This window comes from Toxorhynchites rutilus, chromosome 1, assembly GCF_029784135.1.
Source record: "Toxorhynchites rutilus septentrionalis strain SRP chromosome 1, ASM2978413v1, whole genome shotgun sequence".
NCBI lineage: Eukaryota > Metazoa > Arthropoda > Insecta > Diptera > Culicidae > Toxorhynchites > Toxorhynchites rutilus.
In genome coordinates this window covers 61,747,946-61,771,656 of record NC_073744.1, presented here as the reverse complement: position 1 = coordinate 61,771,656, position 23,711 = coordinate 61,747,946, and the positions used below count along the sequence as shown (strand labels likewise).

Sequence of the window (23,711 nt, the reverse complement as noted above, 5' to 3'; positions counted from 1 at the left end):
CGCGGAACTGTGAGATCGCCTCGTCGTAGTGGAAGACCAGATCGCGTAGTAGTTGTTGATCTGGCTGTGGGTCTTCCGGCTCAGGGGGTTGTAGTACTGTGGCCTCCACTGGTGCTGATTCGCGTGCCCCACTCGCGAATGAATTGCTCAGCCGTACTGAACTTCGTCTCGACACATCGCTTGCTCTGTTGTTCCTGGAGCTTATTTCTCTCTGCACCTGCTGCTTGATCTCGTCGATTTGCGTTTGGGAGAGCATATTGTTGCGTACAATCGCTCTACGCCTCGCGTTCATCGCGTTTTGGTCAAGCCTCCCGACGAACTCTGGATACGCTTCCTCGAACATTGTTAGTATTCGAGGGCGACCGCTCATGTCCGTCTCCAAAGCAGTGCAGATGTAATAGGCGCGGATCACGAATTCATTCATTTCGTGTGTCCACATGATCCGGCGCCTAGTGGTACCCACAAGTGTGGACGACTGTCGTCTGGCAGTCGCAACACGTCTCGTAGGCGCAGCGTTTCTTGGGTGATGTCGATGGCTGCTGTTTCCGTGTGGCGGTAGCTCTTCGGGTTGAACCCGGCTGGTGGCCCGCTCTTGCACATCGCCCTCCAGCCGCTGGCCGCTCGCTCTTACGCTTTTTTTTTTTTTTTTTTTTTTTTTTAATAGTATTTGTTATTTTATTTATTTTAAAAGGGGATAATGTTTCTTTTAGTTTTAATAGTAGAATTGCCACTCACCTCAGCTCCGCTCGTAAACCGCAAGGGAGGATCTTCTCGGATGATGTGGGGGGGGGATGCGCCTGGTCTCTTTTTTTTTTTTTTTTTTCGGTGAATTCGTTGTTAGCACTGTGTTTGTTCTATCACTTAGTTCGGTCCTAAATATGACAGTTCATGCACAGATTTTGATTATAATTCACTATGTTTGTTCTATCACTTAGTTTGGTCCTAAATATGATAGTTCATGCACAGATTCTGATTATACTTCACTATGTTTGTTCTATCACTTAGTTTAGTCCTAAATATGATAGTTCGCGCACAGGTTACTACGAGTATCTAAACTTGATCACTACGGAGAGAAAAAAAAAAAAAAAAAAAAACACTTAGCGCATCCTACCGACTGCGCCAAAAACGACCGGGACTTTCTTTTTAGAGTTTTTAAAAATGCGTCGATTCGATTCGGTCGTCTGATTGAAACTGATTTCTTTATTCAATTAAAAATGGAATGGTGCTCCTGATGTTCTGCTGCTTCCGCAAATTTGTTTGTTGTTGACCGGATGTGTTCTGCTTACTTCGGCGGTTGTGTGCACGCGTGGCTGAGTTGTTGACGCCGCGATAATATCCAGGTCGCCGCTGGAATTTGATGGTGCGTCGGACTGCGATGTTTCGCGGGCGATTTTGCTGACGGTGTTTATCGATTGGGTTGTCTCGATTTGTGTAGGGCCAGAATGGGCCGTAACTTATATATATATATATATATATATATATATATATATAGATTTCTTCAATGTTTGTGCTCGACGGTAATAATTTCGTAGTTCTATGTTGACAGGGCGGTCGATTCTTGAACATCGCCCTTGTCTTTTTTTTCTTTGCGGCCCGCGGCACCATGACTAACATGTGTCTGTGGCCCCTATGAAAAAAAGGTTGAGTACAAATGCACCATAAAATGATTTGGGAAAGAAACGTGAACATTCGAAATTATCCAAATAGAAAAATCAATTTTGGTCCAAAGACTGATGGATACCACTTTGTTTATCGCAGCTATGTACTGAATTTCAACCGCGGAATAGCTAAACAAATTATTTCACCCTCTCGCACGATGGGTGCAACAATTGAAGCAACACTGAACACATGACCATTTGATCTGATAATTCTAGATATGGCGCCAATATCTAAATCGACGAAGAAACAATTGTATGGGTTAAACTAATGAAAAATCCAGGATTCTCACAAGGATAATACCATCTGGAAGGGTACTAGAAAGGGTGGCGCCATACAAGTTAGGCTTGAAGAATGAGTTCAACCCAACTAGCATGTAAAACAGATTGAAATAATCACTCGTCTCACCGTAACTATAGTTATGTTCATCCGTCTGGTTCCTTTCAAGAATAACACAAATGTTGAGAACTCGGGCAGCCCCGGCAAAACACACAAACACACCGACGTCATTAGCAGCGACGCAACGTACCCTCAAAAGTTGGTAAAATCACTGGAAAATTTTCCCTCGGGTGCACTTCCGCGCTTCCCAACACGCCGCCGCCTGGGCACCGAACTGATGCAAATCGGCTCCTTTGTTCCGCCCTATTGAAATTACGACTCATTAAGCTAACTATTTACCATAAAAAGTTGCTGTAAAATGGCTGTTTTCAAAGCACCACTTTTTCGGGACCCGTTTGGCACTGCCAAATTGGTATCTCGTTCGTGCAGAGAGATAATTCGCTCGTTTCCGTAACTATTACAAGCGATAGCGCAAACTAATCCTGTCGAACACACGAACGGTGCTGAATGGAGAGCTAAGTTGGTTGGTTGTTGAACTTCCCGGCCGGTTGTCATCCGCCCACCCATGGATCCTGGCGCTGGGCGGAGGAAGAGTGGTAATTTCCCAACTAGGATCCCTTTCCAATGCAGGAAGAGGGATTTGTCGGGATGGAAAGGGCAACATGAAAGGCAGCAAGATTATTAAATGGAGAGTTCCTAGTAAAACGTTTATCATTAGAGATGTAAGTTGCGGGAAAACGCCACCACCACACCGCTGGGTGTGGTGATATGGATGTGAATGTAACGCTTGGATGAAAGTCTGTGTGGGAGACAACGGAAAGGGGATGGATTTTGTTCCAGATATATTTGGATTTTACGTCATATTTGTCTTCTTCTTGGATGGCATTAACGTTCCCAGTAGAACTTTTGCGTTCTCAACGTAGGTATAGGTACTTGCGTCATTTTTATTAGTAGTACCTAATACTGGAATCGAACTCGAACCCCCGGCATGATAATGTGGGACGCTAATCACTCAGCCACGGAAGCACAAACGTCATATTTGTATTTTTTTTTATTTTCTGGGTATTATCAAACACAATATTTTAAGCCTCTGAAACTGTTTAGAATGACACTCCAGTGTGTTTTAACATAACCGCTTCCAACGTAACGAGTATTACATAATTCCCCGTTGAATCCGCACCGAATCGCGAGTTGAATGCATGTCGTACCCTCCGGGCGGGCGGAAAACTCCCCACGGATGAAGTTAATAATCACGATGACATGACATAACGATGACGACGAGGGCATATGTTGAATAATTAATTAGAGTTTCAAAGTAAATACACATTCACACTGTGTTTGCTCGCATCGATTGTTAGCGGCGCTGGCAGTTTGTAAAGTCCGCCCGACATATTATTTGACGATTTTTCCCCGGGGGGGTTTCCGGAACGGCGCTGATATTGATAATTGAAACTCTTCTCCCGGCCGTTTCACTATCGCTGATTTCATGCTCTCCAATGAGAATTCCAGGCAAACAGGCACTGTGAATGGTATTGATTGTGATTATACAATAAAATGTGCTGTTTGATTGAGAGTCAAATAATAAGTCCACACACTGTTGTTCATGGTATGTATGTTGTCAGTCACCTCCACTCAACTTGTTTTACCTCGTGTGATCAGTTAGTCGATCTATCTCGCTTGAGGTTGAAAACCTTTAAAATTGCAACGTCTTCTGAGATCATAGCGCAGCTTTTCCATCAATGAATGAAATAATGATAAGAAAAAAGTAAGCGGTAAGTTTAGATTTCCGGTTTCCATTGGAAGAAAAGTGCAAGCGGCCAATGCTTGTGCAATTCAGATTTAGAAAATCACGCGTACAGCAGGAATAACATATCGAAATTTTTTTTGAACTCTCAATGAGAACCCCTTATAGCACCAAACTTCGAACTCGTTTATCTCGAAATCAGAAAAATTTCACATGGTCCGGTCTGACCTAACACCGACCAAATGTTCATTGCAACGATTGATTGCCCGCATAAATAAGTGCAAGCGTTTTCCAAACGGAAAAAATATGTTTTATTCCGCAAAATCTCCTAGGCTCTCTTTTTGCCGATAATATCCTTCAACTGGACAAATAATTTCATTGGAAATTTGCACGGTTATGCTTATAGGCCAAAAAACAACAAAAATGCGTTTTCCCAACACGAATGGTATTGTCGATTAGGGTAACGCGGGGTGAGTTAGACATACGGGGTGATTTGGACCACCCCATTATCTCGAAAAGTACGGCTCAACTTGGATTTTATAATGTCATCTTCTTTTATTAATGAACCGTATGTAACTAACGTAAACAAACTTTTCGTGTATTGTGCAGTAAAGTTCTGTTCGCCTACAGAATAGTAACAATTTAATGCAGCGAAGCTGTATATTTGATAACAAAAAATTAAATTAATTGCATTTTAATTTTTGCAAGTTGTGTGGGGTGACATGGACACGTTTTTGGGGGGTGAATTGGTCCTACAGATTTGAGGTTTTTCTTTGGTCTAATTGACTCCAGATACCGCTGAATTACTAAAAGAGGATGGGCAGACAACCTCGGAAGAAGGAGGAGCCTGAAAGAGCAACGCAGGCCACCAAGAACGGATTTTCTTTGACCAGGCATCGAAAGTGTTTGGAAACGCTCGAACAACAGTGAAAAAATTCATGCAGAACTCGAGATGGTCTCAATGACATTTTTCTGGTCTGGAATCTGGCCAAGACACCTGGTATCGATACCAGAACACTGTTACTGATTGTCACATTATTCCAAAATACTTTACATAAACATAAGTATGTTTTTTCGACGAAACACACACTGGACCAAATCACCCCATAGAAATGTCGTATATTGTCAATATATGGCAACACTTAAACATATCTTGTGTTGTACTTATCGCATCGGGTCATACTATACGGTTATTTAAAGACGACAATCTGTGCTACAAGTGTCGTTTTGATTGTCCTTTTCAGTCTCAAGTTATAGCGCATCAAAGATGGAGTCCACCAAACAAGAAATTCGCCATATTTTACGTGTTTACTACCTGCGAGGTAAAACTGCAACGAAGGCGGCCGTAAAAATATGGACCCGATACTGTAACGATTCGCACAGCACAGCGTTGGTTTGATCGATTTCGTTCTGGTTTAGTGGCTGTCGAAGATACACCCCGTACTGGTAGGCCGTTCGTAGTGGAAACCGAGAAAATCGTTGAAATCATTCAAGTAGACCGGCATGTGAGCACTCGCTCGATTGGCCAGGAACTGGGTATAGATCATAAAACCGTTTGGAACCATTTTCAGAAGATTGGATTCCAAAAAAAAAACTGGATGTATGGGTGCCACGCGAATTGACACAAAAAAAATCTTTTAGACCGAATCAACGCCTGCGATGCATTGCTGAAATGGAACGACCTCGACCCATTTTTGAAGAAGATGGTGACTGGTGATGAAAAGTGGATCACGTACGACAACCTAAAGCGAAAAAAGCCGTGGTCGAAGCGCGGTGAGCCGGCCCAAACAATTGCCAAGCACGGATTGACGGCCAGGAAGGTTTTGTTTGGTGGGATTGGAAGGGAATCATCCACTATAAGCTGCTTAACTATGGCCAGACCCTCAACTCGGTTCTCTACTGTGAGCAGCTTGACCGTTTGAAGCAGGCGATTGACCAGAGGGGCCAGAAATGATCAATAGGAAAGGTGTTGTTTTCCACCAGGACAACACTCGGCCTCACACATCTTTGATGACCCGCCAGAAGCTACGAGAGCTCGGATGGGATGTCCTATTGCACCCATCGTATAGTCCGGACCTGGGTCCAAGTGATTATCCTCTCTTCCGGTCCATGCAATACGCTCTTGGTGATACTAAGTTGGCCTCAAAAGAGGCTTGTGAAAACTGGCTGTTTAGGGGGGGGGGGGGGGGGGGGTGATAATGAAGTTTCCTTCTATATGGCAACAAATTTGCGAACAAAACGGCTCTTATTTGACTTAAATTGGATAATTTTAAGTATGTTAAATAAAGCGTCAAATTTCGATCAGAAATACGACATTTCTTTTTCCCCAACCCAATATTAAGCGATTTGCTTAGGTGGTCCAAATTACCCCTTTTTCCCCTACGTCTCCTATGCAAACATGGACAGTGCAGATGTTTCAGGCATGATTCATTCTTTCTCTTACAGAATAATACGACTAAAACGCAACCTATTTTCTTACTGAAAGACGTAGTCCTACGTCAAAGAGTTTCTTTAGCATTAGAAGTTACTTGCCAAGCGATTTCACGCGTTTGCAATGATTCAAAAGCAATAAATTAAGGTTCGCTATGATTTGAAGCCAAGGGACGATGAGCATTGTTTTTAAACGGTTTTATTTAACTTCACCCGTTTGTATGTAGGGGAAAAGGGGGGAATTTGGACCACCTAAGCAAATCGCCTAATATTTCCAAACCAATACGGTCTAAATAAAAAATGTCACATTGTATACCGAGCTACACTTGTTTTCTCTCAATAAATAATGTTTAATCATTATATAAGGCTTCAATCTACCAAATATATCATAAAATAAATAAGATGATTTTTGGACTTAAAACAACAACAACAAGAGAAAACATTTCGCGACAAGAATTTCTATTTCAGTTGGAGAAGGAACTTGCCACTGAATATCAAGATTTTCAGGAACAAGGAATGAAAAGTATGGAGAAACCTCAGGAGAATCAAGTGCAATTTCAGAGAGACGACAAACCTGAGCAAATAGAGGAAAATAATAAACATATGTTCTACATGAAAAAGATATTTTTATGGAAAATGTTGAATATTTTATGATTATTACATGATAATTAATTGTGTTTCATTGTTTATGAAATATTATGTTTTGATCATAATTGATTTAAAAAAACATAAAGTTTATTCGAAAAGCGGTCATTTGACCGCCAGCGGTAGGAATCGGTATATAAATATAAAATGATGGTAGGTTTAGCGTTAAATAGCGGGAAAACCTTAAAACCACTATCGGAAAACTCACATTTTTTGACGATTAAAGTGCTTGCAGTGTTTATGCTACCGTTTCCCTCTACTTGTGAAGTTTTACCAAAGTTTTTTTACTTTAGGTACATACGGTTCAACAATAGAAGGAAATGACATTATAAAAAATCCATGTAGAGCCGTAATTTTTGAGATAAAGGGGTGGTTCAAATGATCGGGGCACGTTGGTTTTCCATTATCCGCATTTGATGGTTTCATCATATGCCCCACGATTTTATTTTAGTCTCATTAATTTCTTTAATTAATGAAGGAAGGGGTATGATAAATGCTAACTGCTACTTGCCAAATTATTTTCTAGCTTTTGGTACATTATCTATATTATTATTATGTTTAATCACAAATAAACCGTTTAACTTAAAAAGTTTTTTTTTACTTATTTTATTTCGCCTGTAAACAACTGCTTCAGTGGCAAAGAAGGACGGGGTTTCTTTATTGTATCTTGAACGGTGTTTGGGAGAGGATCCAATGCAACAACCCAAATAAAATAAAGTCATGGGGACAGCTCGGCCATGCTTCTACGTCGTCGGCTCGGCCAAATATTCACGTTGCGAAGGTTATGCTGTAGGACAAGGTCAATGTTATTTATTATAAGCTGTTGATACCGAACGAAATCATTCCTGAGGGTGGTATCGAATTCAATTGATACGATTGAGCCGATCACTGCGCTAAAAACACCCACAATACTAAAAAGTGATTCTGCATTATGACAACGCTCGATCTTACGTTGCCAATCCCGTTAAAACCTTCTCGCAAACACTCATACTTTCTGTCAAAAAATATATACCGGGAATTTAAAGGTGTTTTTAGAGTAAATGCTTTATTTATCATCTAAATTTATATTATCGCCTTCAAAATAGGCCCCTCCTGAAACAATACACTTTTCCAACGTACAATGCAGTCATCGAAACACTTTTTATAGCTGTATTCAGAAATTGCCTTCAGTTCACGCAGTGAATTAATTTTTATGCCCTCAATGCTCTCAAACGAAGCACGTAATTCTAGTTTCGGGAATAGGAAACGCAACTCGGGACCAGTGATTATGCATCGGATGAACGTGCGATCGGAATTTGATCCTACAAGCATGTCTTGCGCCACTTGATTGCGATGAACTTTTTGACGTAGGACCACCTCATTTAGTAAGGGTGTCAAATCAGAAAACAGGTCACGTTTCTATGAAATAAAGTTAACGTTAATAGCAGTAAACGAATTTTGATAATTGGCATGCCAATCGAAACGTAAATTCTCTAAGATTTGTTTGATATGTTATAAATTACATTTCTCCAATCCCTAAACGGTTTAAATTAATGAAAACTGGAGGCAATCCTATTCTCCCATAAGTTTTGGTCAGTCGATTTGTGTGCTTACCTTCCCGTACCGTCAATAACGAGCAACTAATACATTCGTTTCTCCTCGTTTCCACCTAATTTGGTGTAAATAAGTCATCCGTGATTTGAAACCTCGTTTGGTGGTCATCGAAGCAACGTCGTTGCCGGCAAGCATCGAGCGGGAATGGGTTGCCTTTTTTAAGACAGGTGAAGGAGGAGTATGGAGTAGATTTTTTTCCACAAGGGTCCTTCTCAGGGCTAGAGGCGAATGAACTGAAGAAGTTTAAAACCAAATAAGGAATGATATGGAATGAAACCACACTTACGTACGAGCTAGCAAGCCCAAAACAACGAGCGGACATCGTTCATGCCTAATGTTGATTAGAGGCGAACGAACTGAAACGTTTAAAGCCTCACAAAAACAAAGAATGGAATGGAATGCTGATTTCACACACAGCTCAATACAAGAAAGGAATGAATGGGATCAGTGCAATTTATTGTACATTCAATGTAAATTCAATATATTTATTTCAGTACAACGTATCTTTCATAGAAGTATGCTTCCAAATCTCAGTAGGAAAACTTTACTGTTGCATGTTCTGGCGATCCCAACTCAAGTGGAATATAGGAACAAAAGTGTTTATAGGTTGTGATCAATATCTGAGTGGGGAGGAGAAAGTTTGATGCGAGTTGGCTGCGCACTTCAATCGTTAAGTGAGGACGGAGCCAAATAAACGGAAAAAGCTGATAGCTTTCGACGATTTTCTTCATCAGTAATTTGTTGTAGAAGAACCCAAAGGTGCTAGCATATACGTGTCAAACGAATCGAATGCAGCGTTCGTTGTACGGGCAATAAGGAAGGAGAGAGGGAACTACTGCTATTTAATGTTCACTATTTCTATATAGTAGTTCTACGTCGAAAATAAGGTCGTGTCCTAGATACAACCCCTTACAATTTTGAACAAAATTGAGCTTATTTGGCACTAGTCGTGCTACGATTTTTCTTCTGTCCAAAACATCAACCAAAATATGACGAACGGTCTCGTGAAAGATATTGAAACCACTTGAATGACGATTTTCGAGCACCATTCCCTTTATTTTGTCGATGTTTTCATCAGTTGAAGAGGTGGCTGATCGTTCTTGACGTAACCAATCGTTCATCTCTTCTCGACCGTCCTTGATTGTCTCATATCGTTCATACACCCGCGTTTTCGACCTTGAAGAAGGAGCTCGTAGTACACTGGGAGACACCTTTCCAGTCCCAATAAATGCACAAATGAACTTTCTTCGGATGAACTCCAGACTTCGCAGCAGTTGAAGGTCTATTTTCCCAAAACCAAATGCTTTCCCGATGCACATTTTGGTATAAAATTCAAGTCTTGTCTCCAGTGATAAGCCTCATAACATGTCGCAAATGCTTGTTTTGGTTCTCATTATTGAAAGGTTCAGAGAAAAATATTTAAAAACAACCAACGAAATGTACTTCGAATGGGCTCGTAGAAGATTGAAACCGATTCCATAAACGGTTAAGAGGTAAACTTGCATATTTATAAACACACAGCCAAGCAAACCATTTGTCATGACAATTGTCATGCGAAAATGCGAAAACAGAATAGAAACTGAGAGAGGTTGGCGTCGACATCATGCCTCATACCGTATGTTTCTATTCTGTTTTCGCATTTACGCATGACAATTGTCATGACAAATGGTTTGCTTGCACACAGCCCCTTAGGCGGCGGTGACACTGGATGCAGAAAAGTGGTCGTACGAATTGTATGCAATAGTGAAAGTAAACAACCACATTGAATTGTATTGGTGTGGTTACATTGCTTTCTCCTTGCTTCGTTCGAATTCGTCTGCTTCTATAGAAAATTGTTTGTTTCTATTCGTACAATCATATTTTCGTGCGTACTCCTAGGCAATGTCACCTTACCCTTACAGTCACTAATTGCGTGGAGCGTAAGACATATATTGGACAACCCAATACATGAAAACAGCGAAAACTTAGTTGTGTACCTAGTATGTTCTTGGAAGTGTGAATTTTCGCGTGGTTTATTCATATATTAATAACGGTATAAATGGTAATCTAAAAACTAAAGTTTGCGAGTCTCAGCATTTTTGACGTAGAACTACGTCTAACAGGACTATGTGGGAGGAAAAATTAAAAAAACTAAACACTGAACATGTAAGAAAAATGAAGGATTTCGAATGCTTATAACTCGAGCATTTCTTAATAGATCGCAAAGATGTTTACATCAATTGATAGGATATATTTTAACGCATCATAAAGGCCCTATTGAATATTTAAAAAAATAAATTAGAAATATTTTATATTAACATGCTTCTCCGTTATTTTTTTAATTTTTTTCTCAAAGCTCTTAAAATTAAAAAATAAAACTCCTCATCATAACATTGATCTACGGGCAGAGACGAATACAACTTTATATAGATGGCTCAAATCGGATTATTCATTCCTCGGGTTTTGCACTTACCAACACATTTGCTTTAAATTTTTATTTATGTAGATTTAATTTAATTTCTTTGTAATTTAAATTTAAATTTTGAAGTGACACTCACAGCCAAACAAATTCTAACCGATTCGAATGATGATCGAACTACCATTTCGGTATTGTATTGCTCTTTTTTTGCTACAGCTCATAGAAATAAGAGGAAGCCCCACTCATCTCGTTGTGAATCAATATTGTAGCTAAATACATGCATGAAATTCAAACCGATCACGACTGCTCGAACCGTCCAACGCTAATTGATTGCCATCTAGTCAGTACTTTGCCCACGCGCGTGTAAATATTATCCTACACTTCATTTCCTTTCAATCCATTTCAGCATCAATCGACTATTCACGCATCACCACCGGTCAATCAGTGAAATTAATCATAATTAAACGCCAATTCCAGCCTGGAGGGCTACTCGCCAAGGCGGGCGGGAACACATGAAATCACATTAGTAATTTGTAATTAAAAATTAATTCCCGGCTCGGTCCGACCCGAAGCTGTCATCATTTCCTTCTTTTGTTTTGCTGATGTTGCATTGGCCAAAAATTCATTAAAATTTCACAATAAAACAAATTTTAATTAAAAACCTTCACATCGACAAATTGCCAGCTAACCGTCTCTTTGCCTCCATGTTAATATATTTCTTTCTCTTTTTTTTCTCTCTCTCTCTCTTCCTCTTACACTTGCGTAAATCGTATAATTACAGGGTACAGTAATCGTTGGCGAAATGAGCACTGAGCTGTAGAACGCGGTGCGGCCAAGTGGTCTCCACGGTTGTCGACTGACCAACGGTGGCGGAAGCGAGGTTTACATCAAGTGCGGTACCCGAGCCTTGCTTAACGACCCTTGGATGGGATCCTCTGTACATACCCACGCACGCATACAGTCAACACGAATTAGTCTGAGAGATCTCAGGCAAAAAGAAAAAGTTATGGAGCAGATGACATTTTGCAAAGAGCAGTTTCTTTGGCCACTATGGTATGTGGTACTCACATCCTCCCCACAATGTTATTTAATTGAGGACGAGGATAAAAAAAATCAAGTGTTGTGTTTAAATTCTAAGCCTTTGAAATGTGTATATTTATAAGACTAATATCTGAATGTAGATGTGTGGTGTTGACTTTTGGATGCGGCTTGCCGATATTCGCCGGATTCACCGAACGCTTCTTTTGATGTTTCGAAAAACGATTTACGGGGAATGTTTTAGATGTACACTCCATTAGTTTCTTCTCTGTTTCGCTAAATGCCTATCGCCTATTATTTAACTGTCTGTAATTGCAATTACGTACCAAATACTAAAATTTTAGCAGGTTTTATAATTATACATTATATTCGTACCAGTTACTGCCGATAATTGATATTGATGAGACGGAGAACCCACGTGTATTCGTGTATAGGACCTTAAGGATGATGATTAATACAGAAGCGGGATAGTTCTCAGTGTTGACCGATCCTTTGTCCCAGAATTATCGATCCTATCCGCTGTATTTTTGTAATCTGATAGGGAAACTCTTTAGGAATGTGAGAATTAAAATTGGACAAATTTGTGCAGAACAAAAAAACGTTACGATGACCCTAACACTAAATACCATTTTCGACATTTGTCTTTGGACTGAGCAAAAAAAAAAACGAGAATAAAGTATGGGACAATTTATTTACGAAAAAGAAAATAGTGTTTCACTTTTGTAGCATCCGAACAATACTCATTTAGAAATTTAGAACTCAAAAGAAATAGTTTGTAAATAATGTTTGCATAAAAAAATGAACAAATTTTACCCATTTTTCATGCGTTTACCTTAACACCTGGTTATGAGACCACTTGCGTATCGTCAATCATAGTAACCCATGAGTTTTCAAAAAAAAAATTGACAGCGCTATCAGTTGGACTGCGGAAGTTGTGACGAAACCAGTAAAGCAACTGCGCTCTATGGTTTGTGCGTACTGTGAGCTCAATCCCGTTGCGAAGAAACTGGACATCGTCAAGTATTTTCACTCCACCGGACACACCCATTCCGGTATCTATAATATCCTCACACTGCGGAGGAAGAATGAGAGCATTGAGCGGTTCCGGTCGTCCAACGGTTAGGTTCAAAATATTCTGGATGTGGATGAGCTGTTGTGTGAATTTAAATTGAATTCGATGGGCATATTTGAATTTGTTGGGTACCAGGGTACCCGTGCAATCGCGTTAAGGAATTTATTTTGTTTAACATTCGGTTATGTAACATTATGTAATATATTGGTCGCGCTATGAAAACTATTAAAATTTTGAGCATTTTTCATTAATTTATCTACATTTGGACACTCCCTAAAAATCTCTCGCAATATAGATAATTATAAAAATAAATAATTATAAAGTACGTTGAAATAGGATTGAGAAGGGAGTTTCCAATTCTCCATACATATGTGTAGGAGTTTCCCAAACACTTGGTTAACTTTGAGTATGGCGTATCTTGTTCAAAGATATCCAAAACAATATCTGTGTGCCCATGAGCGTCCGCGGGATAATCGAAATCCGCCCGAAACCGAGCGGTTACTGCGTGTTGATAAGATGGCGGAAAATGTGCCGAGTGGTCAGCCCACTTAATCTGAACTGAACTGACGGTGCTCGTGTTGTCAGAATTGGGTATGTCACTTCTTCTCTCTTCTCCGAAAAAAAAATAGATGGCTGTGTTGGAGAAACCGTAAATCGGGCCAATCGAAACGGGGCAGTTAAGGGTTTTAGATAGCGCTTAACATTTTACAGTTATTCAATTGCTTATCTCAGGAAAAATAACATTTTATGCGTAGAAATATTTCGTATCGATTGATGTAAACATCTTTCCGATCGATTAAAAAATTTTCAAGCATTCAAAATTTTTCATTTTTTCCTCTTGTTCTCTGTTTGTTTTTTTTTCATTTTACCTCCCATATATTCCAGTTAGACGTAGTCCCACGTCAAAAGAATTGAATAAAAAAGACAAAAGAACAAATGCATGTGGATTTCGTTTCAGTGTATTTTTTCCACAGTAACAAGTGTACCACCTTTGAGATGTATGAGCTTATTTATGACGTTTAACTAACAAAATATCGAGTCAAGTTCTGTTCTCCATAGGTCGTCCAGAACCGCAAATAATTTTACTTTCATTTTTCATGTAAGCGTTTTCATGCTTATAACTCGAACATTTCTTAACAGATCGGAAAGATGTTTCCATCAATTATTAGGATATATTTCTGCGCGTCTATCACAATTAATAAAATGTTATTTTTCATGAGATGAACAATTGAATAACTGTAAAATGTCAAACACCCTAACTGTCAAGTTTTGATTGACCCAATTTACGGTTTCTTCAACACAGACCTCAACATCGATGTACCTGTGGAAATCAACTTTACAAATATACATGAAAGTCGAGGGTGTTTTTGTTCCCACCGAGCTGTGTTTCCCTAACACGGACTTCAAAATTAATGTGCCTGGGGGAATCCGCTTCGCAAATACATGCAAGTCGGGGGTATTTTTTGGTGTTGAGAACTTTTGTACTCGCTTGTCGTTGTGGAGACCAGAATATGTTTCCTTAAACGTACTTTTAAACTGAGTAGCCTGGGAAAATCGTCATTTCTGATACTAGAGGTGAATGAACACACGTAGTGATCCCCGATTTTTGAAATTAATCGTTCATCAGCTAATCGAATAGTTTTCAGCAGTTTGTTATTCGATACGATTAATCGGCCCAAATAATCGATTAATCGATTAATCGCCACACTGAGAGAAATAATTAGTAATATTAATATTTCTCATTTACTAGAAAGTCATATGGAATCAAAAAAGTGTTCACTCCGCCTGAAAATCAATTATTATCTTTTACTCACCCCTAAAGTCGTAACAAAGCTCAAGTCACGTTGACGGCATTGAGCTTCGTTTACGAACTTAGGGGAGCGTCAAAGATAATGATTTGTTTTCAGGAAAAAACTGCAGCGGCTGTACGTTTTTTTTCTCCCTGAGTTTGGATCGATTAATCGACGTAAATTATTCGTTCGCTTCGATTATTGGCTGTGCAGTATTCGTTCGATTAATAATCGATTTCTGTAGGAAGTATTCGATTAATCGATTAATCAAACGATTATCAGGGAACACTAAACACACGGTGGGAAACACACCAGATGCACTTCGGAAACGTGCAACTTTAGTAAGGCTCGAAAAAAATGCACCATTTTTATCCTTTTTTACCTTTTTTGTTCGTGGGTAAAAATTGATGAGAATCTGGGTATAGCTAGTTTCGAGTGTATTCTTTACATGTGCAAAATTTCATAACAATTCGGGACATCGAAGCTGAGTTTGACAGCCGGTTTATATGAAGCAAAGATAAACAAAACGCAAAGCAAAAAGTGGTGGATTTTAACAAGTAGTTTCACAAAAGTAATGAGTTTAATTTTGTTATAGGTAAGCGTTAAATGAAAGAATAATATTTTGCAGATCTAATTAGGTTATAATATATATATTAGCAACATTAGAAAAACTTCTTTTTATTGCTGTAGAAAATGACGCTTTCTCTGCGACGGGAAAAATAAACACATCTTCAGGGACAAAATTATTATTGAAAATCAAATTATTAGTATCAAATTAATTTTCTAAGTAAAGGTGTAACGAGTTTTGTACAAGTGGTAAAAAACATCGTGAACGAAAACAGTGTCTGGCAATGATTTTTTTCGCGTTTTTTCAGGAGCCATTTGGCCCTATTATAGAAATCGAATCGAGGATTCGATACAGTCACTATCACTATCACACCGAGTAAAATCTGGAATTATAGAAATCGAGGAAAACTGCTCGATTCGTTAGCAAGCTCGAATGTCGACGGTTGTGATGAAATATTTTGAAACAAGTTTGAAATGTTTCATGAAGCACTATAAAAAGGATGCCAAATCTTTTTTGAGGCATCTGCTATGAAAATGTATTTCCAAAAGTGTTAATATGGCTATGTTTTGGAGTAAATTGATATTCCCTCAAAGAATAAAGCCTAATAGGCGTAAGGCACGCATGCATGTGCAATAAAAACGACAGCGCGGAACAATTTGCTGTACAAAACGAACTTTTTTTAGCAAAACAATTTTTGTTATTCATGTAATGAACATGTAATTCTCTTTTAGCGTCGATTTCTGTAGCGGCGTCGATAGCTTTATTGTATTGGGGCCACCACCTGTTGCTCTAAATTCTCGCTTGTTGTGTGCTAGTGTTTTCTTTACCTTTCCCCTCATGTGAGTCCAAACCTGTAATTTAAATAAAATCATTATTGTTTTGCAGGATAGCTTTAGCATATGGTATAGAGCATTAAACCACTCCGACCATTAGTTTGATCTATTGTGGTGTAAGTGGTATAGTTTGGCATAGTATAGCATTAAAAAAGAAAATTGCTGCCAAAAATAACGTACTAATGTATGCTAGTAGAAGTAAGCAATTTTTGGGTAGGAAATTCGGTTGAAAGAAATTCAAAGAGTATGATAAAATTTACTTATGAAAGTTTCCTTCTGCCATTCTGAACCTAGATGCATTGGTGGTCTCAGTGCATTAAGCTCCTCTCTGAATTCCTCCAACTTTTCCTACACCGGGATTATATTAGAACTGCCTCCACAAAAACCTCGAGCAATGTCTACATTCGCTTCCATTGTTTCAAGGAGCCGTTCAAACTGGTGGTGATTTGGTTTTTGACGTAGGATTACGTTTTTCGGGAACATATTGGGGTACAAATTGAAAAACGAAAATCGAGCACATCTTGAAAATTGTCCAATTTCAAACATGTATTTCTCTGTCATTTCTTGATGGATTGATGAAATTTTTGGGTCAATCGATTACGGCACTCCATAACAATTTTTTATATTGAATAAAATAATATATGTTATGAAACTAACTATCGAACAATTGAAAAATCTCAACCCCTATCCTAACGGAAGTACCCACATCTGATTGGTCGAAATTGACGACACATGCAGCGGTTCCCTAACAGAGACATCAAAACCGAGCTGTCTGGGGGAAATCGGCATTGTAAATACATAAAAGTAAGTGGTGCTTAGTGATACCCAATTTTTGAAATTAATCGTTCATCCACTAATCGAATACTTTTCAGCAGTTTGTTATTCGATACGATTAATAGCCCCAAATAATCGATTAATCGTCATACTGAGAGAAATAATTAGTTTTAGACTAATATTTCTCATTTGTTAGAAAGTCATCTGGAAACAGAAAAGTGTCCATTACGGCTGAAAATCAATAAGCGCCCATGACAATGATTGATTTTTAGAATAAAACTGCAGTGGCCGTACTTCTTTTTGCTCTGGGCTTGGATCGATTAATCGATGTAAATTATTCGTTCGCTTTGATTATTGGTTGTTCAGTATTCGTTCGATTAATAATCGATTTCTGTAGGAAGTATTCGATTAATCGATTAATCGAACGATTATCGGGGATCACTAGGTGTGCTTTTGTTCCCACCGAAATGTGTAAGCGATTCCAATATATAACACCTCGCACTAACATTGATTGCCCATAGTAAACAGATGAATGTTGTGGAATTAAAAAACTCATGGTTCTGGTGTTTCTCATAAGCTGAAGTTGTTCAAATAGGTACTGTGGCACGCAACTTTTAACAATTTTGAAAAAGTTTATGCATGTACACATAAAATTGAAACTACACCCTAACAAAGTGCTGTGTAACTGTGAAACACTGGAATATCTCGATAAGTTGTAGACATATCTTACACATGGATTCAAAGCAACCCTTAGTCTGTTGAGTGCGGCCGCAGAAGCATTAGTTTAAATGAAATCTACGTACAAAAAATGAGGAAGAATCAACGATTCGAATAATTTTATTTTCGTAGATGTACTCAAATGCCTAGTCACTAGATTCAAACGTTTCAAGGCGCCGTAGATCTTACCACATTGAGAATTGATGAAAACATCCCATGACACATTATATGTAAATATAACACCCAGATTATTGAGTTTATCGACATATTCAAAGAATTATCCATCAAAAATTATTGAAAGTTGTGTAGGTGTAGTTTTCCAATCAAAACGGCCCTTGTCAGAGCCACCAAATCATTATCAAAGAGTTTAATTCTTCAAACATATCCAAAATGAACAGATAGTCTAACGAAATCCCACTTCAACTACGCGGTCGTGTCTCAGACACAACCCTCCTGTGACTTTTTTTCTTCCGCCACTGATTTTCAGCCACTGAAATATGCGCTGGAAGTAAATTCTGCATTGTAAGTTGATGAGTTGATTAATATAAATAATGCTGGATTGAACACTTACCTTGTATAGACTATTCTGGCAGCACCGTAAAACAAATGCTGATCAGAACAAACGAACATGTGTTGCAAATTTCATATATTGAAGCGTTTCTGAAATGTTTCCCAAATGGATTCAAGCCAAAACAAAATAATTCTCTGAAGATATGCAACAAGTGAACCAAACAACTCGAAAAGTTCTGACACTTACATCGATAGTTATCACTCGCTCGGTGCTATCGAATTGCTCGGTTTCTATAATAGTAAAATAGGCTAACGAGCAAAATTCTTATCGCCTCGATTTCTATAATAGGGCCCATTATTGGAAGAAAACGCAACCTGCAATGTATTTGTTCGCCTGGCAGATATTTTCAATGTCACTGCCGGAGGAAGTCGTTTGGTTATCGAGGGTAATTTTACATACTTGGTAGAAGGATATACAACGCGCTGATATGAAGATTTCAGGCACGGTTGGTTATTAACGGCTCAATCACCATCCTGAGCCGTCGAAGCTATTTGGGGTACCAAATTTCATCCGTTCTCAATGAAAAGTTACAATATTCTTGGCCAATATTTTAGTTTATAATAACTACACTAATCGAGCGACAGTTAGGTTCAGCGTTATGATCATATTTTTCTCTATCACTAACAAAAGCAATTTCCTTATTGTTAGGGTAATTCGTCCAAGTTTTGAGGTCTACATTTCAAAGGATCTGGTGAAAAAATTTACGAGTTCTTTTGGTGATGATTATATACATATCTGGACAATGTAACCTGATCATGCGAACAACATTTGAAAATGATTTTCATTCAATGTTTGAAAATTTACAACTACCTCTGATCATGCTAATCTCAATGAAGGTACTCTTTTGACGTAGAACTACGTCTTTCAGGAAGGGTGCCAAATCAGAAAACAGGTCACGTTTTCATGAAATAAAGTTAACGCTAATAACTGTTTTCACTGTGAACGAATTCTCATGATTTGCATACCAATCGAATCGGAAATTCTCTATGATTTGTTTGATATGCTATACATTACAATTTGCTAATCTCCAAACGGTTTAAATTCATGAAAACTGGATGAACTTCCTTTTTTCCCATACATTTGTTCTGCCGATTTGTGTGCTAACCCTACCCGTATTTCTAATGCTTATAACTCGAACATTTTTTAACAGATAAGAAAGATGTTTGCATCAATTGATAGGAAATATTTGTACGCGTCTATCACAATCAATAAAATGTTATTTTTCATGAGATGAACAATTGAATAACTGTAAAATGTCAAGTGTTATCTAAACGCCCTAACTGCCAAGTTTTGATTGGCCCGATCTACGGTTTCCTCAAAACAGACTTCAAAATCGATGTACCAGTGGAAAATCGCTTTGCAATTATACATGCAAGTCGGGGGTATTTTTGTTCCCACCGAGCTGTCTTTCCCTAACACGGACTTCAAAATCAATGTGCCTGGGGGAATCCGCTTTGTCAAAACATGCAAGTCGGGGGTATTTTTTTCCGCTGAGCTGTGCTTTCATAACACGGACTTCAAAATTAATGTGCCTAGAGGAATCCGCTTTGCGATAGAGATGGGCAAAACAGTTCACTTTGATGAACGGTTCAGTTAATAACCGTTCATCTAAGTGAATCAGTTCTTTTGAACCGTTCTTTCGCTCTTTCGCTCAGTGGTATTAGGAACAACATAGGATTTTAGCTGGAACCCAACATACATAGACAGCTATTAATTGATATCGTTGGATTGGATAGTATGAGTATACTGAGTATACATTAGCAAAATAAACCCTGCGATACATGCATTTTGCTCATTAATGACAATATCGTTTTATTTTTCTTACAAGCGTTCTCGTTATATTTATCCATTCCGTCAAGCGCAAATCAGTTCGAATGCACTTGTTCGTTCGCAAACAGTTCGCCCGCAAACACTTCGTTCTCAAACAGTTCTTTCCCATACAGTTCACACGCAAACAGTTCGTTCACAAACAGTTCACTCTTAATCAGTTCTTTCCCATACAGTTCACTCGCAAACAGTTCGTTCTGAATCAATTCGTTCACAAACAGTTCACTCTCAATCTGTTCGCTCTCAAACAGTTCACTCGCAAACCGTTCATTCGGAATCAGTTCGTTCACAAACCGTTCGCTCGCAATCAGTTCGTAGGAAGAACTACCGTTCTTTGAAAAAGAACGACCGTCCGTTCACTCTTTTCGGCGAACTAGTTCTTTCGTACCGTTCGTGAACGGTTTGCCCATCTCTACTTTGCGAATACATGCAAGTTGGAGGAATTTTTTGGTGTTGAGTACTTTTGTACTTGCTTGTCGTTGTGCAGACCGGAATATGTTTCCCTAAAACGTTCATTTAAACTGAGAAGCCTGGGAAATCGTCATTTCAGATACTAGAGGCGAATGAACTTTCGCGGATCGTTAGACAATTCTTCCGTTCACATATTTTGGTAGTCCTAGGCATCATATCAAACGTAAAAGGACGTTCATCAAATTTATTTGTAACAAAAAACTTAATCTATTACAATAATTTAGATGCATTGTAATTGCGTAGTTCTTCGTCGAAAATATGCGGTCGTGTCCTAGATACAACCAAGGAAAGTGAAGTGGAAGGTAAAACGTAATGTCAGAATTGCCGTTCGGACGTATCCCGTAAGTTTGAACATATTTACATAGATGATATCCAAACAGCACTAAACATTGACTACAGTTTCGCCGGCACGGTTGATTGTCGTTATGAACCAGCACAAAAAACAAAGCTGCAAATTATGCGCCAGTGGCGATACCACGATCAAAGCACTCCCTGAATCACATTAGCCGAGCCAACTGGCGGAAGCATATGCATAAAGGTTACTAGGTTACTATTTTCAACGACAACTGTTTATTTATTATACTGCTTCAAATACCTTCGACGAAATCAAATGTAACCATGCCAACGTAAGTAATAACATAAACAAATCCAAACTTTTCGTCTTGCCATTCCTCATACGTCTTTTCTAAATAGTGTAAATTACGAGCCACCTGTTAACTCCACCATCTTGGACACAACCCCTTACAATTTTTTCGATTCTGTATTGTGTGTCAACGAAATAAATAAACGGTTCCTGAAGTGAAAACTGCTTTACTAAGCTCCACTCTATCACTACCTATTCGTTACTTTATAGACTACAAAAGAATTCGAGGAAAAAAAAAGTACTCAAAATACAGTTGAAAACTCACGGTTTGTTTACATTTTCCTCATACATCCATAAAATCCGCTAGACGGCGACACCGTACCTTCTATGTCGCGAGTCGGTTCAGTGGTTATCGAGATGTCATCGAAACAAGAAGAAAATCGCCAGAGAATTTTGCGCGCCGCCATGGAAAATCCGAATGCGACCATAAGATGGATCAGAAGGCAACTGGGAATCACCCATACACCAGTGTCTCGGGTGGTAAAATCGTTTGAGGAGTCCCAGACGACCGAGCGGCCGGCTGGAAGTGGAAGAAAATCAAAGACAGCTGACCCTGTGAAGCTTCGGAAGGTGTTGGATTATTTCAAGCGTAATCCGAACCTTCCGATTCGCGACGCCACTCTGAAGGCAAAGTGCTCCTCCACCTGGTTTGTTCAACAAACCATGAAACGAGCTGGGCTTCGTGTATTCAAGGTCCGGAAGGCACCGAACCGGCGTGATCAACAAAACACGGCGCCAAATCCCGCGCAAGGAAGCTGTATCAAGAGTGGTTAACGGAACCGCTATGTGTGGTTATGAATGACGAAACCTACATCAAGGCAGACGCGAAGCAGATACCGGGGCCGAGGTTCTACGTTGCCAATTCACGGTTCGATGTTCCGGAAGACGTAAAGAAAAAAAAGTGGACAAATTCACCAAAAAATACTTGCTCTGGCAGGCCATCTGCCAATGCGGTAAACTGAGTAAACCGTACATCACAACGGGTACCATCAACAGCGAAATTTACCGCACCGAGTGCCTCCAGAAGCGTCTGTTGCCCTTCCTACAGCCCCACGGAGGCGAGACACTATTATGGCCGGACCTGGCATTATGCCATCACGCGCAATCGACGTTGGATTGATACAGAGACAATGACGTTGTTTTTGTACCGAAAACCGCCTACCCCTTAAATTCACCAGAGATTCGTCCGGTGGAAAGATTTTGGGCCATAATGAAGGCCAAAATTCGAAAATCGTCCAAGGTGTTTCAGAACGAGCTGGAGTTGAAGAAAGAATGGATGAAAGTGACCAAAAAGGTCGGCTCCGCTATTGCATAAAATGTGATGAGGGGTCTTAAGGGAAAGGTGCGAGCTTTCAGCGATGGAAAGGAAATTAAATAAATTAATTATGCCGAAACATAACCCATTTGTATTAGTTCATTCCCTGAAAGTTCCGAGAAAATCCGACTTAAAAGAAAGTCTGGTGCGTTTTTTTTCGATTACAGGCCTTATCACTTAATTCCTACGCAGAAGCCGTGAAAGATCACGTCTCAAAATATTTCGATTCAATGCGGTTTCCCGTTTAATCCTCGCTCCTGGTAGGATCACCAAAATGTGTGCCCATGAGCGTCCGCGAGATAATCGGAGACCGCCAAGCGGTGACTTCCTGCTGATAAGATGGCGGAAAATGTGCCGAGTACCTTAATCACTAAACTGACGGTGTTCGTGTTGCTAGAACTGGGCATGCCACACAATATCGTAACGTGATCGTACGTAAAATATGCGATCGAGTCTCGGACACAATCTTTTAACTTCAATCGGTACGGGTGCAACAAATTGGGAACAATTCAACGGTGTGGGATGTTCTGGAACGATCTGAAGAACGTAGACAGAAATCCCATGTGTGGCAGAACAGTTTGAAAAAAGTTTGAAGCAATAAGTTTTACCGAACCGTAATACGGAGCAAAATATGAAGGGGAAGAAACGCTGAAAAAAACTATACTAGAGTTCGCTGACGAAAAACGATTGCGATGTTATGGACGATGAAACGTACTGCCAACCCGTTTGTGGACAAATTCATGGACAAGCATTTTTCTTTCTTCGTTCTATCGAAGATTACCCCGGAAGATCGCAAAATAAAAGTGATGGTTGGCAAACAATATGTAACTGCGGGCTGAAATGCGACGCTTTCGATATTTCTGGAACCATGACCCAGGAAATTTAGTAGTTGGGAGCAAAAGTGACCATGAGTGTCAGATTGGGAAATCGCTAATGGTGACTTACAATAATTGACTATTCCACTAGAAATATTTAATAATAAACACCATGTTACCCCATTTCATTAGTTTGCCTGAAAATGTTGCATCGTTAACTATATAATAGGATCCTTTGTCATGTGTACTCATCGGCAGGACTTCCGTTTCCCCTTTAATCCCGTACGATTATACTGTCCTACTGTCAATCTTTGGGAACAAACGGTACAATGCAAACCATTCTCGAACTCCATATTCACCAGACAAATGCATATAGGGCCAGGTTCCGGCCGGCACATGTTTCCACACCTAACATGGGCCCACTTACATTCGTTCGTTCTGTGACTGATCTCGTTCAATTATGCAGTGACCC

The 23,711-nt window shown here is 39.4% G+C and overlaps 1 protein-coding gene across 5 annotated transcripts in view; it reads left to right on the top strand.

The window, feature by feature from the left end:
* Positions 1-12,523, top strand: part of LOC129763196 (band 4.1-like protein 4) — a 518,162-nt gene extending 505,639 nt beyond the window's left edge. For all 5 annotated transcript variants that reach the window (XM_055762028.1, XM_055762029.1, XM_055762030.1 and 2 more), the window contains one exon: positions 11,587-12,523. In XM_055762028.1, the coding sequence (XP_055618003.1) occupies positions 11,587-11,596 (10 nt within the window). In that variant the 3' untranslated portion in view covers positions 11,597-12,523. The remainder of the gene's footprint in view (positions 1-11,586) is intronic.
* The last annotated feature ends 11,188 nt before the right edge of the window (positions 12,524-23,711 follow it).